General features: G+C 46.9%; 1 protein-coding gene across 4 annotated transcripts in view; it reads left to right on the plus strand.

Moving 5' to 3' along the window:
* Positions 1-14246, plus strand: part of LOC147096996 (integrin alpha-7-like) — a 277843-nt gene that overhangs the window by 113993 nt on the left and 149604 nt on the right. For 2 of the 4 annotated variants that reach the window (XM_085972713.1, XM_085972715.1), the window contains exons 4-5: positions 2135-2390; positions 5442-5573. In XM_085972713.1, the coding sequence (XP_085828839.1) occupies positions 2135-2390; positions 5442-5573 (388 nt within the window). Of the gene's footprint in view, positions 1-2134; positions 2391-5441; positions 5574-6180; positions 6301-14246 lie in introns of all 4 variants that reach the window. The other 2 variants (XM_085972716.1, XM_085972714.1) reach the window with 2 other exon arrangements.

The following is a 14246-nucleotide window of genomic DNA, read 5'->3' on the forward strand; positions in this document are numbered from 1 at the left end:
CCAGTGACTCCTACTGGGACGTTCACGGATATGGAGGATTGGCTTTGACGGTCCCCAGCCTGTTGACAGTCACTGCCTAGGCGCACACGTGAAGAGTAAGGAAATAAAGGGTCTGCCGCCAACTGAGGAACAGTATCCCAACATGAATCAGCCTCGCCAGGAGACATGGGGTGTATAGAGAAGAATGTCGAAAGGAGGAGAGGGTTCGTTTAAAAAAAAAAAAAATGTTTGACACTCTCGGGATCCCTTTTAAAAATTAAACAATAAAACTTACTGAGCCTGAGGGAGCTGACTAACACAAGAGAGTGAAAATGATCTGTTAGCAGAGGCACCTCATGGATAACCCATGTCTCTCCCCATATTAACTGAACTCCCTCACACTGTCAGGCGCTCCCCTCCCCCCAGCCAGTTCCCCTGACAATGTCATCAGCATCCACAATTTAAGCAAAAGGGGAAACGGAAATAAAATCAAAAGATGTCAAAATGAATCATTTTCTTTTTAAACTGTTTGAACTTGAAAAGGCGCCTTGATCATGAGACTTCCCTCTGTCAAGAGAAAATAAATGGGGAAAAAGTCATTTTAAAAACACACGCAACTACTTGTGGCAATCTAGTTGCATAATCAGCATAAAGCTTATCCCATGACTGGATGCTTGTGGACTCAAATCCCAGTCTGGCCTGTTATTTAAATTTGCCTGTTGCTGTTTGTTGGGATCCAGTTTTACCCAAACTCAGCTGGGCACAGTTAACTGACCCACTCATGTCACCTTGGTACAAGGTCACCTCTTATTGGTTGGCTGCACAGCATCATTAACTGCAACTGGCCACAGTTGAAAACCAGCCCACACTTTGGGATCAAGGAGGTTGCAGTGGAACAGGCCACTCAAGTACAAAAACAAGGATGGGAATGGCAGTCGAGGTCGAATAACCCCGGGGCTGGACGGTGTGGTGACTTTGGACACTATTTCATTTCCGTATTGCTGGTTTTGAATCCATCCCAAATTAGTGGGAAGATATCTACTTGCTGCAAGGATCCCAAGTGAAGGGAGTTGGGCATGCAGCACAGTTTCTAGTGGCCATAAGTTAGTAACATATGGCACTAAACAGGATTAACTAGCTGCCCCACTCAAGCAGGGTGGCTGTTGATGAGAATGGACAGTTTCTGAGGTTGAAGTTAAAATCCATTGTCAAGGCAAAGTTGAGTTCCTAATGTTGATGTTGGATCCCAACAGCAGAAAATTATTCCTCAACACTGACAACTCTCACCTTGATGAACACAATTCCCCACTCCCATCATTTAAAAAAAAAAAGTGGTTTAAAAATGTGTTTTTCTTACCAAATGTTCTCTTCTGAAAGCATTGATTCCTTACTGGGTTACAGTTCCATGGATGCTGGCCACCTTCTGATATCTCACAAGTGGCCATTCGTCATGTGTGGGCCTTGATGGTGAGCAGGCTATTCGACTGCACAGGGCCTCGCAGCTGAGCCCAATCCTGTCCCCGTCCGACATCCACACATTTGCAGCCGGAGGCACTGGTTGGCAGTGAGGAGCAGAGCCCGCGGCCAGGTCTCCCTAACCCGTGGGCACTGAGGCCAACTGTAGCCCCCCCCCCTCCCGTACCCCTCCACTGCCACCCCCAGCTGAAATCAACTGACTCAGCACAGACTGGGGGACAAATCTGGGATCCTCCTGCGCTGTATGGATAAACTTGCTGAGCAATCAAGGGGAGCTTTCAGATGGTCTTTCCAAAGTGTATAACAATGATAACCATCAGGAAAGATTGAACAGGCTGGGGCTCTTTTCTCTAGGAACGAGAAGGCTGAGGGGTGATCTGATAGAGGTCTTTAAAATTATGAAGGGTTTCGATAGGGTGGATATAGAGACGTTTCCACTTGTGGGGGAGACCAGAACTAGTGGCCATAAATATAAGATAGGCGAATAGTATAGATACATTTAAGGGGAAGCTAGATAAACACACGAGGGAGAAAGGAATAGAAGGATATGGTGATGGGGTGAGTTGAAGAGGGGTGGGAGGAGGCTGGTGTGGAGCATAAACACCAGCATAGACCAGTTGGGCCGAATGGCCTGTTTCTGTGCTGCACATTCTACGTCAGTGTCCTGTTTTGGTTGCAGACCTGCGCTCATCGCTACGAGGTGAGGCAGCGCGTGAACCAGTCGGCGGAAACCCGAGATATGATTGGGCGCTGCTACGTGCTGAGCCAGGACTTGAAGATCAAAGACGAGCTGGATGGCGGGGACTGGAAGTTTTGTGAAGGGCGCTCGCAGGGTCACCAGCGCTTTGGGTACTGCCAACAGGGAATCGCGGCGGGCTTCACACCGGATGATCATTACATTTTATTTGGCGCTCCGGGCACGTACAACTGGAAAGGTCAGTTATTTCAAATTTTGTGTGTGGGGGGAGGGGGAGAAACAAATTAACTGGTATCTTTGCTATGGCAACCAAGATAATAACATCGTTGAGTGATGCGGTCATCGCTCACCCTGTTGAATCGTCACAGGATAGCTTCATGACCGTAGAGATATATATAGTTTGAATCCCAGTTCCTCTTCTGCCCACAGCACTGCTCTGCCACCTATCTTCAGCTCTGAGGCTGGGAGGACAGGGTTCCACTGCTGTCACTACTATTGTGCGACTGGTTGGCCTGAGGCAGGCCTGCACTGGTACGAGTACAGTCCCCACCACTGGCGCTGCCCGCGCTTATCCTGAGCAGCCGCCCATATCAGCTGACTGGTGCGAGCCATTTCTCATCACCGTAGGTGCCGATTACAAAGGCCATACTGTATTAAGTGCTACTTCGGGCAGTTCCGTCCTGAGTGATATTGAAGCTGTCCAAAGTCACCCGCTGCCTCCCGCAGTGGTTACACAACTGATGGAGACTTCAGGCAGCTTCGATGGGCTGTTGGCAACTACTGGGAGGCAGTCGGAAAGCGGGAGACTCGGGGGCAGCCTCATTCTGACGCTCGTACGGGCAAAAGGCGATAGCACGAGCGCGCCCGCTATGTGTGGTGAGGAGCGTGTGACCGCTTGTGCTCTCCCTGTCCCTGCCCCGCACACGGGGTTTGTAGCAGGCACTCCGTCCAGCTGCCTGCTCAAGGGCAGTGGAGCAATCTCGTGGGACAGACGTTGCCCTGACTTCGTCACAGAAACAGGCTACCGCTTGTGCTATTGGACTGGCCTCAAAGTCCTCCCTTCCATGATAGCTGGCTGCATGGAAACACGAAGCTGTCAGCATTCCAAATGGCCCAACTTGTTTCCTGTTCTATCGAATTCCAGAAGATCAGGTAACTGGTGCAGTGAATTAGCACAGTGTCCTTTCACCTTTGAGACCTTGGTTTGAATCCGACCCAAACTGATGGCGTAGAAAGTCTGCCCTCTCACAGGGGCCAATGTGAGATGAGTTTGGTGCAGTTTCGATCCCAGTTCCCGTGGCCCCAAACCGGTTAGATTGGGAATCTCGATCTGAGGATTGGTGGTGTTGGAAATGGCAACGTGACACTGATACAGAGGGAGATGCTTTTCTGAGCTTGGGGTTTGACGAAAGAAAACTACTAGGCACTTGGTCTAAGCGTTAAACAAAGCTTTAATCAACTGTTTTACAACATGGAGGTCTAGTTGTGTCCTTCACTAGTTCCTGTTAAGAATGTCTTGCGCAAGCTGGGCCCATGCCTGAGTATTTATACTCTCCCTGGACAGCGCCACCCGTAGGCCGCTCAATATTATTTCATGTTTTTCTTTCATGAATGACTGATTCATGTCAGGGTTTAAGGCACATTATTGGGCAGTGTAGAGGGAGCTTTACTCTGCATCCAGCCTGAAAGCACAAGTGTTTCCATCCCCCCCAGCACTGAAACCTTCCATCGCTAACACAAACATTAGTTTAAAAAAAAATGGACAAAATCATACCCCATTAACAGCTGACGAGGAAGGCTATGAGTTCAGATTCATGATTTAAGAGTGACACAGGTCCAAGCTTATTTAAATGGATTAGCTGTGAGTGACATTATGGGTTCCAACTGAGTGACTGTCACTCCCGAAGAGTTGAGCCTGGGAGGTTGGCATTAACTCCACCGAGGAGGCCCCACACCTGCTCGCGTGGATTCTAATTGTTAATTCCCAAAGCTTTCAGGTTTATTCCTCAATCGCAGAGAAAGGCTGTTTACATTATGCATCTGAATGGGAACAATTCCTCATGTTGCGCAGCGGACCTGTTTTGTTTTAAAGTAACATTTTACCATTTTTGTTGTGGGGGCAGAATTTTAAAGGGAAGTCCATGAAGTGTGACTTAAAAAAAAAATACACTCACAAGGTGCTGTAAGTAGCAAAGAATCTACAATTGGTTTCAATTTATGAAGTGTTCAAGCTTCCAGGGTCCCCTGCAAGTGTTGATGCATTGCTGAGGACCCTCTACAAACTACAGGAAACTTTTTTTTATCCGGCACCGACGAGACCGACGTGGTGCCGGTTCATCAAAAATTCCGGATAACCGAAAGCTTTAGTAAAAGATACGGAGCTGAGAGCTCCGTATAAAGCAACAAACCCTGTTGCTTAGCAACAGGTTCAGAACAATGGCCACAAGTTCCAAGCGTCTCTGTAGCTTAGCAACAGCTGCAGCCACACCCTTGCACAGCAACAGATCGAGGAAGGCAAGTACAATATGAAGTAAAACTTACCTGAACCTACTCCTGAATTTTGCCGGTTAACCGAGATTTCCGGTTATTTAGGTGCCAGTAAATCGAAAGTTTCCTGTATTGACATACATCCAGGGAGACCCTTGTCCTGACTTCCAAAGGTTAGTGCTAGCCGCCCAAAGGAAAACACTGCTCTATCACTGCAGAAAACATATGTGTTTGGTATAAGAAGATAATGTCCTGATAGCAGTGCCGGAGCCAGTAGGGGGTCTTGATTAAGATTGGCCAACGTGACTCTGGAGGACAGCCTCCGTTTCGCTCCCAGGAGCCTCCTGTCACCCGTCTGCGACCTCCAGGTTGGGCCTGCAAAGACTCGGCCTTTGGACCAGGTAAGTCGCCATTCCCCAGTTCCCAGCTCGGTCTCCTTCCTCGATCCCCTTCCTGCCAAGTTGGCCAAATCTTGAGTTCAACCCCACCCCCAGTTAGACAAACCCAGCTCCACCACTGACTAATTGGTCAACACGTAGAGAAAAAAAATCAGAATTCTTGATGACTTTGGGGATTCCCTATGGCCTAACCAGAGTCCGGGCAGCCTAGTTTGAAAACCTCTGGATTAGGCGGCGAAGACTCGCTTGACCCACAGCCCTGAGGCAAAGGCCCTGCTCATAATCCAAACCCTAATCTGGGCAGTGTGCAGTTGCTCACGTGCAGCGTTGCAGGTTAATCCAGGTGTAAGCTTTGTTTTCTGTGTTTGTTTTTATTTGTTTCATTTAACTCTCAATATTTTTAGGTAATGTTCGGACAGAACTGTTCAGTCATTCTTTGGTCCACTTGGGCATCTATGACGACGGACCATACGAAGCGGGTGATGAAAGGAAGCAGGAAGCTGAGCTGGTCCCTGTACCTGCCAATAGTTACTTAGGTAGGATACCTATGCAGTGCAGACAGAGAGAGGCGACTGGAGGTATTCAAAGATGGCTGAGGATTCCATTTAGGTTATATGGCCCCTCCCAGAATCACCACCAAAATAAAAATCTATTTTCGGTTTCCTGACATCCATTTTGAAGCATGAGTGATGGGTTCACGATCACTGCCAGGCTACTCATGTGCAAACACAAGGCCTGCACTTGCATTGTGGGTTATGCCGCCCCCCGCCTCACAGTTCCATTAAAGGGCATTGTCTTGCTTGATGGTGCACAGTGCCCACCATGGCAACTCTACAGCAGAGCTTTTTGGAGCAGGTTGCCTCCTTTGGCAATGCCACGTGGCAACAATCCTGGGACCAGGAGCTGCAATGGAAATAATGCAGAGCCATCATGAGTAGCGAATGAGTTCCTGCTTGCTCGGAAATGCACAGCATTTTCTTTTCTGACTTGTGATTTGAAAGCCATTGACGCCATTCTGTAACTGTGGGGAACCCTCAGCTGCTCGTTCAGTCACCTCCCTCTGTCGTGCATTATCTTCTTGATTCTAACTCGTCTTCTTCTTTTCCCCCCTTCTTCCCCTCCCCATCCATCTTGAATGCACAGGTTTAATATTTCTGACAACTACCAGTAGTTCAGACCCTGATCAGCTGGTTTACAAGACACCGGACCCTGCTGAGAAACCAGCGCGAAGTCCTCACGACGTAGCCCAACATAGTTACTTAGGTTTGTAGCTGTGCATGTGGCAGGGAAAGTGTGCAGCCATTCCCTCTCGTGTCTATATCCGTGCCCAAACATTTTGTGAGGGCAAAAAAAAAGAAAACAAAAACAAATCTCCATGTTGTGTTTCATTTCCGAGTCGCCATATTTCTGCACACTTTGATGGTCACATGAATGTCACTGCTTCCTGTTGGTCAGGCTCCTGAGAGTAACATCATAGCCAATCATTTGGGCCGATGGTTAATGTTGATCCAAACCAAAGATGGCCGCTCTCAGTCAGAATAGCAATAGTGCGCCAGGACAGTTAAACAGAGCTTCTCTGACCTAGAATGACGGGGTATTTTTGATTTTGGTTAGGAGTGAGATGGAGTACAAAGTGGATCAAAAGGTGACAGCGGGATAATAGGTTTGGAACAGCAACCATATCCAAGTATCCCGAGGTCTTAAAAAATGTTGTTCTGATTCCTGCTATCCACTGTTTCTAAGGAACACAGGAAAACAGTGAGCCGCCAGTCTCTCAAATCAGGCCCATTTTAGTCTAACTGAACAAATTTGTTCATGTGACTTATTTAGGAAATAGATATATGTCGGTACAGCTCGGAGCAATTTTACCTGTTAACAAGCTTGAAAATGGGAAGACTTTGAAGTTACAGCTTCCTTGACAGGCGACAGAAAATGATCAGGGAGACCCTTAACCCTGAACTTACTTGTCAGCTGTCTTGCTAAGAGTGACATTAATGATGTTCAAGGAACCATACGGAAGCAGTGATGTGTGTGAGTTGTGTGCACAGCCTGCAATACTGTAACAGACTGCCGAATTGACCTCAAGCAAGCTATTGCGATCCGAGCTCTGGTGATACTAAAGGAATGTTTGTGCATTAGTTGGAAGTCTGCCCAGTCAGAAAAGCGCTTCACTCAATTCCGGTAGTCCATTACACAGTTGGCTGTCAGAGAGTATGGCTGCCTGCCATTGTGCCTGCAAGGAGTGCTTCCGATCATTCTGCATGCAATGACACCAGAATGTTTCAGTTAACGTGAGTGTGCCAGAGTTCAGTAACTGGTCTCACTGCTGAACCCTGGTGTCTTCCACATGGAAAGGGTCGGGGTAAGAAATGGGTTTTTAAGGATATCCGTGCCGGTCACTTGAAATATATCCCTAATATTGGGAAATGTTTTTGAAAGATTCCTAAGTAGATGTGACAAATTGAGCTTGTCTTGTGTAAAATGGATCTGGGTGTCCTTGTACACGAATCGCAGAAAGTTAACATGCAGGTACAACAAACAATTAGGAAAGCAAATGGTATGTTAGCTTTTATTGCAAGTTTGGAGTATAAGAGTCAGGAAGTCTTGCTGCCATTATATAGGGCTTTGGTGAGACCACACCTGGAGCATTGTGTACAGTTTTGGTCTCCTTACCTAAGGAAGGATATACTTGCCTTAGAGGGAGTGCAACGAAGGTTCACCAGACTGGTTCCTGGGATGGGGGGATTGTCCTATGAGGAGAGATTGAGTAGACTGGGCCTATATTCTCTAGAGTTTAGAAGAATGCAAGGTGATCTCATTGAAACATATAAAATTCTTACAGGGCTTGACAGGGTAGATGCTGAGAGGTTGTTTCCCCTGGCTGGGAAGTCTAGAACCAGGGGTCACAGTCTCAGAATAAGCCATTTAGACTGAGATGAGGAGGAATTTCTTCACTCAGAGGGTGGTGAATCTTTGGAATTCTCTACCCCAGAGGGCTGTGGCTGCTCAGTCATTGAGTATATTCAAGACTGAGATCGATAGATTGTTGGACACTAAAGGAATCAAGGGATATGGGGATCGGGCGGGAAAGTGGAGTTGAGGTAGAAGATCAGCCATGATCTTATTGAATGGCAGAGCAGGCTCGAGGGGCCGAATGCCCTACTCCTGCTCTTCTTATGTTATTCTTAAAAAGGATTAATGGTCATCTTTGGAAATCTTCAGCTGCAAACTTGAGGTGGTGAGGCTGGAAGAACTTCCTTTCACCCCTGAAGCCTGAATAAGGTGGAAACCCAATTCACTATGTATAATTTTCATTCCACAAAGATATTCTGGGATTCAATGATCCAATGCTGACCCACAAATTACCAAATTTATTAATTCAGTTTCATAACTTGCCATGGTGGGATTTCAACTTATGGGCCTAGAAATTTGACCTTGTTGCGTCAGTTTTATGGGCGTAAATCGGGCGCGCAGAGGGCCAATTTCAGTCACCAATGTCCTTTGCCTCAAGGACGACTGAAAGGCGCCTGAGGGCTGTTTCCCATACATATGCTAATGAAGGGCCTGATACGTGTTTTAGGACCCATCTGGGAAATTGGGCTGCCACCAAAAAGGTAAGTATACAAAAAAAAAATGTTTTCATTTTCATCTGGAGCCAGGAGGAGCAAGAGTAGTGTACTTCACCACCCCCCCACCCCGCCCCCCCCAGGCATTTGTGAGGTAGGTGACCCACGATTCGTTCCTGCAGTAGAGCGAGCTACCTGTGGAGGCGCTGCTTGCTCCCTTAGATTATTTATCTGAGGCCTAATTATGGGACAGCTTCGGGCCTCCCAGTTCAATGCTTGGCGGGGGGTGGGGGGGTGTGGGGCAGTCAAAGCCAGCAGCGGCCCTCAGGAGTGCGGTGGAGTCGGGAGGTCCTGGCTCCAGATGAAAATGAAAAACATTTTGCATCAGCCACCTTCGCACCCGAAACCAGGCACCAACGAAGTTCTACCCCATGAGTTCTGGATTGCTAGTCCAGTACCATATCCATTACACCACTGTACCCCTTAAGTATGCATGGGCTATATTTTTAATGCACTTCATTTGTGTGTGTTTACAAAGCAATTCTTGAGGATGGAGTAGGAAAGGGATGTGGTAGGTAAAGTCACTGGTCTTTCACCTCAGATCTAAGTTTGAATCCAGTGCAGACAGATGGGATTAAAATCTTCGCATGGATGGCTGGTTTGAGGAATAGGAATGCCATATTGGTACAGTAGGGCCTCTTTTGATGTTGGAGTTAAGATACATTGTTGAACAGAGTAGCGAGAGGTTTGCTCGATGACCTGAGCTATACCTGACCTGGAAACACTTGATGGTGTGCAGTGATGCAAAGGTGGAAAATGTTTCACGTTTTCCCCCAAACATCTCCACTTTGAAGAGCATTAAAAAGATCATCACACACCAATATAAGAGAATCCTGTTTCTCAACAATCCAGGATTATATTTCAAGAGACCAATTTTTCACGTCTACATTGGAAATAGTCACAAATGTACACCCTGTCCATGTGGATTTTCATAATCTCCTTGCACTTTGTTCATGTGATTCACTGTCTCTGGCATGTTAGTGCCTGTTGCATGTTTCTGCTGGCTTTTTGTGTTGCCTGGACACTTGTCATGTCATTCCCAGTCTTTGTTCCCACTCTTCTTCCACGTGCTTAAACCAGTTGCACTGACCTATTCCGATCCTTGGCATACACCACTTTGTTGGGGTGTGGGGTAACTGTGAGGCACAGTCCAGAAACAGTCTTGAAATTCCAAATGGCATGGTCCCAGGTTTGATCCCCTGCTTGTGCTGAGTTAGTTGATCACTGAGGCCAGGGCCATGATGGTGGTGATGTGATTGGCCTCAGGGTCCTTCGGCCATCCAGAGAAGGGAAATGGAATCAGCTAGAGGTGCTATTCCTGATCATTGTCTAGTGACTGCGACTGAATGCCCCACATGGTCAGATAGCTTGCTAATACCCCACATGGTCAGATAGTCTAGGCTCACACATGAAGAACGGCCACTGGGGAGAGGTAACAAAGGGCAGCCAGCACCTGTGGAACCGTACCCCAACGTGACCCCTTCAGGAGAGAAAGGGAGAAAAACAGAGAGCTTGTCTCAATGGGACCCTGGTTTATCCAGGCCCTGAGCTCCAGGAAACCAATTAATCCCATTTCCTATTCTGTGCAGAGTGATTGCTTTTGGGTTTGGTGCTCCTGTCTTTGGCCAATACAGCTCCATCACCATATTGCACGACTAATATTGCCATCGACACATGCCAGTATTTTGACCAGTTAATTCCTACCAGTTTGTATTGCTGCCAGATATAAAAGAGCAAAAATATTCCATTCTCCAAACCACTGCCAGCTTGCTTGAATGGGCAAATAATTGCCATAACAGCAAAAAAATCATCAGCTTCAGTCAATTAATGACTTGTCATTGGGGATCTTCATTGCACTGCCCTTTCGACATCTTGGGGAGGCCCTGGCACCTGTGATGTTTCATCCTTTCACGCACATCCTTTCACACCCCTTATAGCTTCAGCAAAGCCGACCATTTTGTGTTCCGCATGGGTTGGGGTATCGGGAGGTTAGCGCCTGCACATGAGCAGTGAGTGTTTTTGACTTCATATTTAACACAACACCAGCATCTTGAAGACTACTTCGCACTCGAGTAACTATGGCAAGAGAAAAAAAAAAGCCCACTGCTTTTAAGAAACAAATGAATCTCGTACTCTCTAACGTTTCATCAGATTAAAGTTGAATTATCCTATTTGCTTCATCAGTTTGAGGGGAGTTATGTAGTATGGGCTTTATTCTGTTAAGTTTCCAAGGAGGAATGATAGAGGTTGTCCTTGTGGGAGCTCGTGATGAGGCTCAGGTCATTGGACCTGAAGGAGCAAAGTTGTCACATCCCACTCGGAGCAGATCCAAGTTCATTCAACAGAACATTTTTATCTGATCACTGATGCACTAGGAGTGGGCCTTTGGCGTAGCGGTAGCATCCCCGACGCTGGGCCAGAAGGTGTAGGGTTTCGAACCCCGCTCCAGACAGTCCCGGCAAGTGGAGTCGGAGCTCTGGCTCTAAATTCTGGGTTGACATCCAGCGGGATACTTGCGTCCGTGGGTGTGGGTGGCCCCCCCTCGTATGGTTTGTGGGAGCCCGTAAAACCCTCCCGCCATAGGACTAACCACCCTAATGGCTGGTATGAAGATGGTTACGGTCACTGAAGGAGCGTTAATCGCGGCCAGAAATCCTTCCAGCACTTCATACAGTTCCCCAAAGGGAACAGTGTGAAGACACGTACGACGACGACTGATGCACTTTTATTGTTCACATTGTTTATAAATGAATCACTTTTTCAAGGCACTTCCATCAAGGCTTCTGAATGTAGGAAAATGAGTGGGTTGAGCACTTGTCTATTTTATATTAATGTCGTATACTTTCTTCTCTTCCTGGTTTCCCTCTTCCTATGAACAAGCCCTTCCAATGGTATGGCTGAGAGTGGGAACTCACCATATTGGGAACTGAAGGCTTGAACTTGTGTCCTACCACCCCATGGTCCAGCAAATTGGCACTCCAGTGCTCGCCTGCCAATGAGACTTATCAAAGATCTTAAATGGCAGGAGGTACACCGTATTCTCTGCACTGGTTCGAACAGCTCGTAATAGCAGAAAGGTTCATTCCTGCCAAACCAAACAGATTAACACAATGAGCTAAGCCTGTTGTTGAAAATGCTCTGTACTGGAAAAGAGGATCAGAACTCCCATTTAACCAACGCTTGCAGAACAAACCTACAGCCATCGATAAGTTTACATCCAAGGTAGCTTATAGTAAATTGGTCCTATTCATGTCGGCTGCCCATAAATATATAATGAGGGGATCTCATTGGCAATTTTCTTTTTGCAACTCGAAGTTATCTGGCTGACCTTGAGGCCTTTCCTGGTCCTCATGGCTCAGGGATGGTGAGGGTGAAAATCCATAGCGCAAAACAACAGGTTCGGGCACCGCGATGCGAGATGTGCCCGGGCCCATTCAGAAAGCGCAGGCAGCATGTCAGTTTGGTGCTGCCTGCTAATTAACATGATAGGATCGCACAGCCTAGCGAGGAACGCACTGCTGACAAGGGGTCGAAGTTTGTGTCGCTAGAGCGAGGCTAGCTTTACTTAAAGCTAGCCTGCTCCTCTTTGAGGCAGTCTGCAGCTCTTAAAGCTGAACTGCTTTCTGCACATAAAAAAATGCTAAAAGTGCTTCAGCACCAACACAAATGGCTCAGCAGGCCAGGGAAAGATAGTGCTGAGAAGTGCCAGGAGGCTTTGGAATTCCCCCCTGAAACCTCTCCGCCTCTCCACCTCTCTCTCCTCCTTTTAAGACGCTCCTTAAAACCTACCTCTTTGACCAAGCTTTTGGTCACCTGCCCTAATATCTCCTTATGTGGCTCGGTGTCAAATTTTGTTTGATAATCGCTCCTGTGAAGTGCCTTGGGACGTTTTACTACGTTAAAGGCGCTAGATAAATGCATGTTGTTGTTGTTGGACCACGTTGTAGAGATAATTTGTTAAGAATTTGTTTCTGAAAGCCTCTTTTAGGCCCCATTTAATGACCCTTAAGGTTAACTTGTATTTTATGGTAGCTCAAAAAGAAACACATTCAGGTCCCCTATCTGTGGGTTTGTTCTGCAAGGGACTGCCAAAACTGGCCTGTATTAATCGTAAAGCAAAATTGTCATTAATTTAATGATTACAATTGGATGTAATTTATTTTTCATTGTTTTATGAGGTGTTTGTTTACTTGCTCCCCTCCTCCCACATGTCTCCAACTAGAGTGTGTGCAGGTGCCTGGTCCCCTACCTTTGCCAATGCTCTGTGTATCCATAAGAACCTAAGAAATAGGAGCAGGAGTAGGCCAATCGGCCCCTCGAGCCTGCTCCACCATTCAATAAGATCATGGCTGATCTGATCCTAACCTCAAATCTTCTATCACTCTCCATCCCACCCGAACCCATGTGATCTCCCGGGAGAGGCGAAAAACCAGATAAAAACCCAATGGCCAATTTGGGAGAAAAAATCTGGGAAATTCCTCTCCGACCCATCTAGGCGATCGAAACTCGTCCAGGAGATCACTCTATCCCTATATTTTCTACAGTACTTACCTTCTGTAAAGGCGATCTCCACCCCAGCCAGGAACAGGAATAAAACCATCTCCTGAAATCTAACACAGAATTAGAACACAAGAAATAGGAGCAGAACCAGGCTACACGGCCCCTGGGCCCACTCCACTACCCACAGGGCCATGACCATTCCGAACCTAGACTCATGTCCAAATTCCTGCCCGCTCCCCGTAACCCTTAATTCCCTTTACTTCTAGGAAACTATCTATTTCTGTTTTAAATTTATTTAATGATGTAGCTTCCACAGCTTTCTGGGGCAGCAAATTCCACAAACCTACCACCCTCTGAGTGAAGAAGTTTCTCCTCATCTCAGTTTTGAAAGACCAGCCGCTAGGAGATGTGTGAGGATGCCCTGTGGTCCAATTTTCTTTTCCTTTCCTTGCTCCTCGTGGGGAAAGCACCTGGCCTTTGCCTGGCACCTTCCTGTATCATCGTGACCGAGATCAGGAACTCATGACCAACTCCACCGCCCCGGCCGCACCCCCCCCCCCCCCCCCAGGTCTCCATGACCGCATACTGCTTCTTCCTTGAATATAATATAAGTTAAAGCCAAATAAATAAGGTAGGGAGGCTACCGAAATCAGACAGGAGGCAACCCATATTCAGTGTATTTTGACTTGGTAGTAGACTTCTATACAACAATCCAGCAAAATGGACAATTCAACTTTATTGGCACCAAAATGTTCATGCCAAAGTTCACCAGATATTTGATCTGTGAAAGCAAGGCTAATTAAGAAGAATCTTGTCGATATTCTGTTATGCGGAAACGTTGAGCTATTGGGAGCAATCTGCCATTTTAAAATAAAATGGCTGCTATATCTACTGAGATTGTGCCCTTGTAAATCCAATGTTTCCCTCGCCACTCCCTTTTTGGCGTCCTGCCGAGTAGGGGCACTGTGAGAGATTCAGGGGTACAGGGTCAATGAAATCCTCCAAATTAAAGGCTTATTTGTGTAGTTGAATTTGCTCAAGCTGCCATTTTTACATTGTTGTATTCAACTAATGCACAGTTTT

This window comes from Somniosus microcephalus, chromosome 33 (assembly GCF_052327205.1).
Source record: "Somniosus microcephalus isolate GS21.2 chromosome 33, FLI_Smic_1.0, whole genome shotgun sequence".
Taxonomy (NCBI): Eukaryota; Metazoa; Chordata; class Chondrichthyes; order Squaliformes; family Somniosidae; genus Somniosus; species Somniosus microcephalus.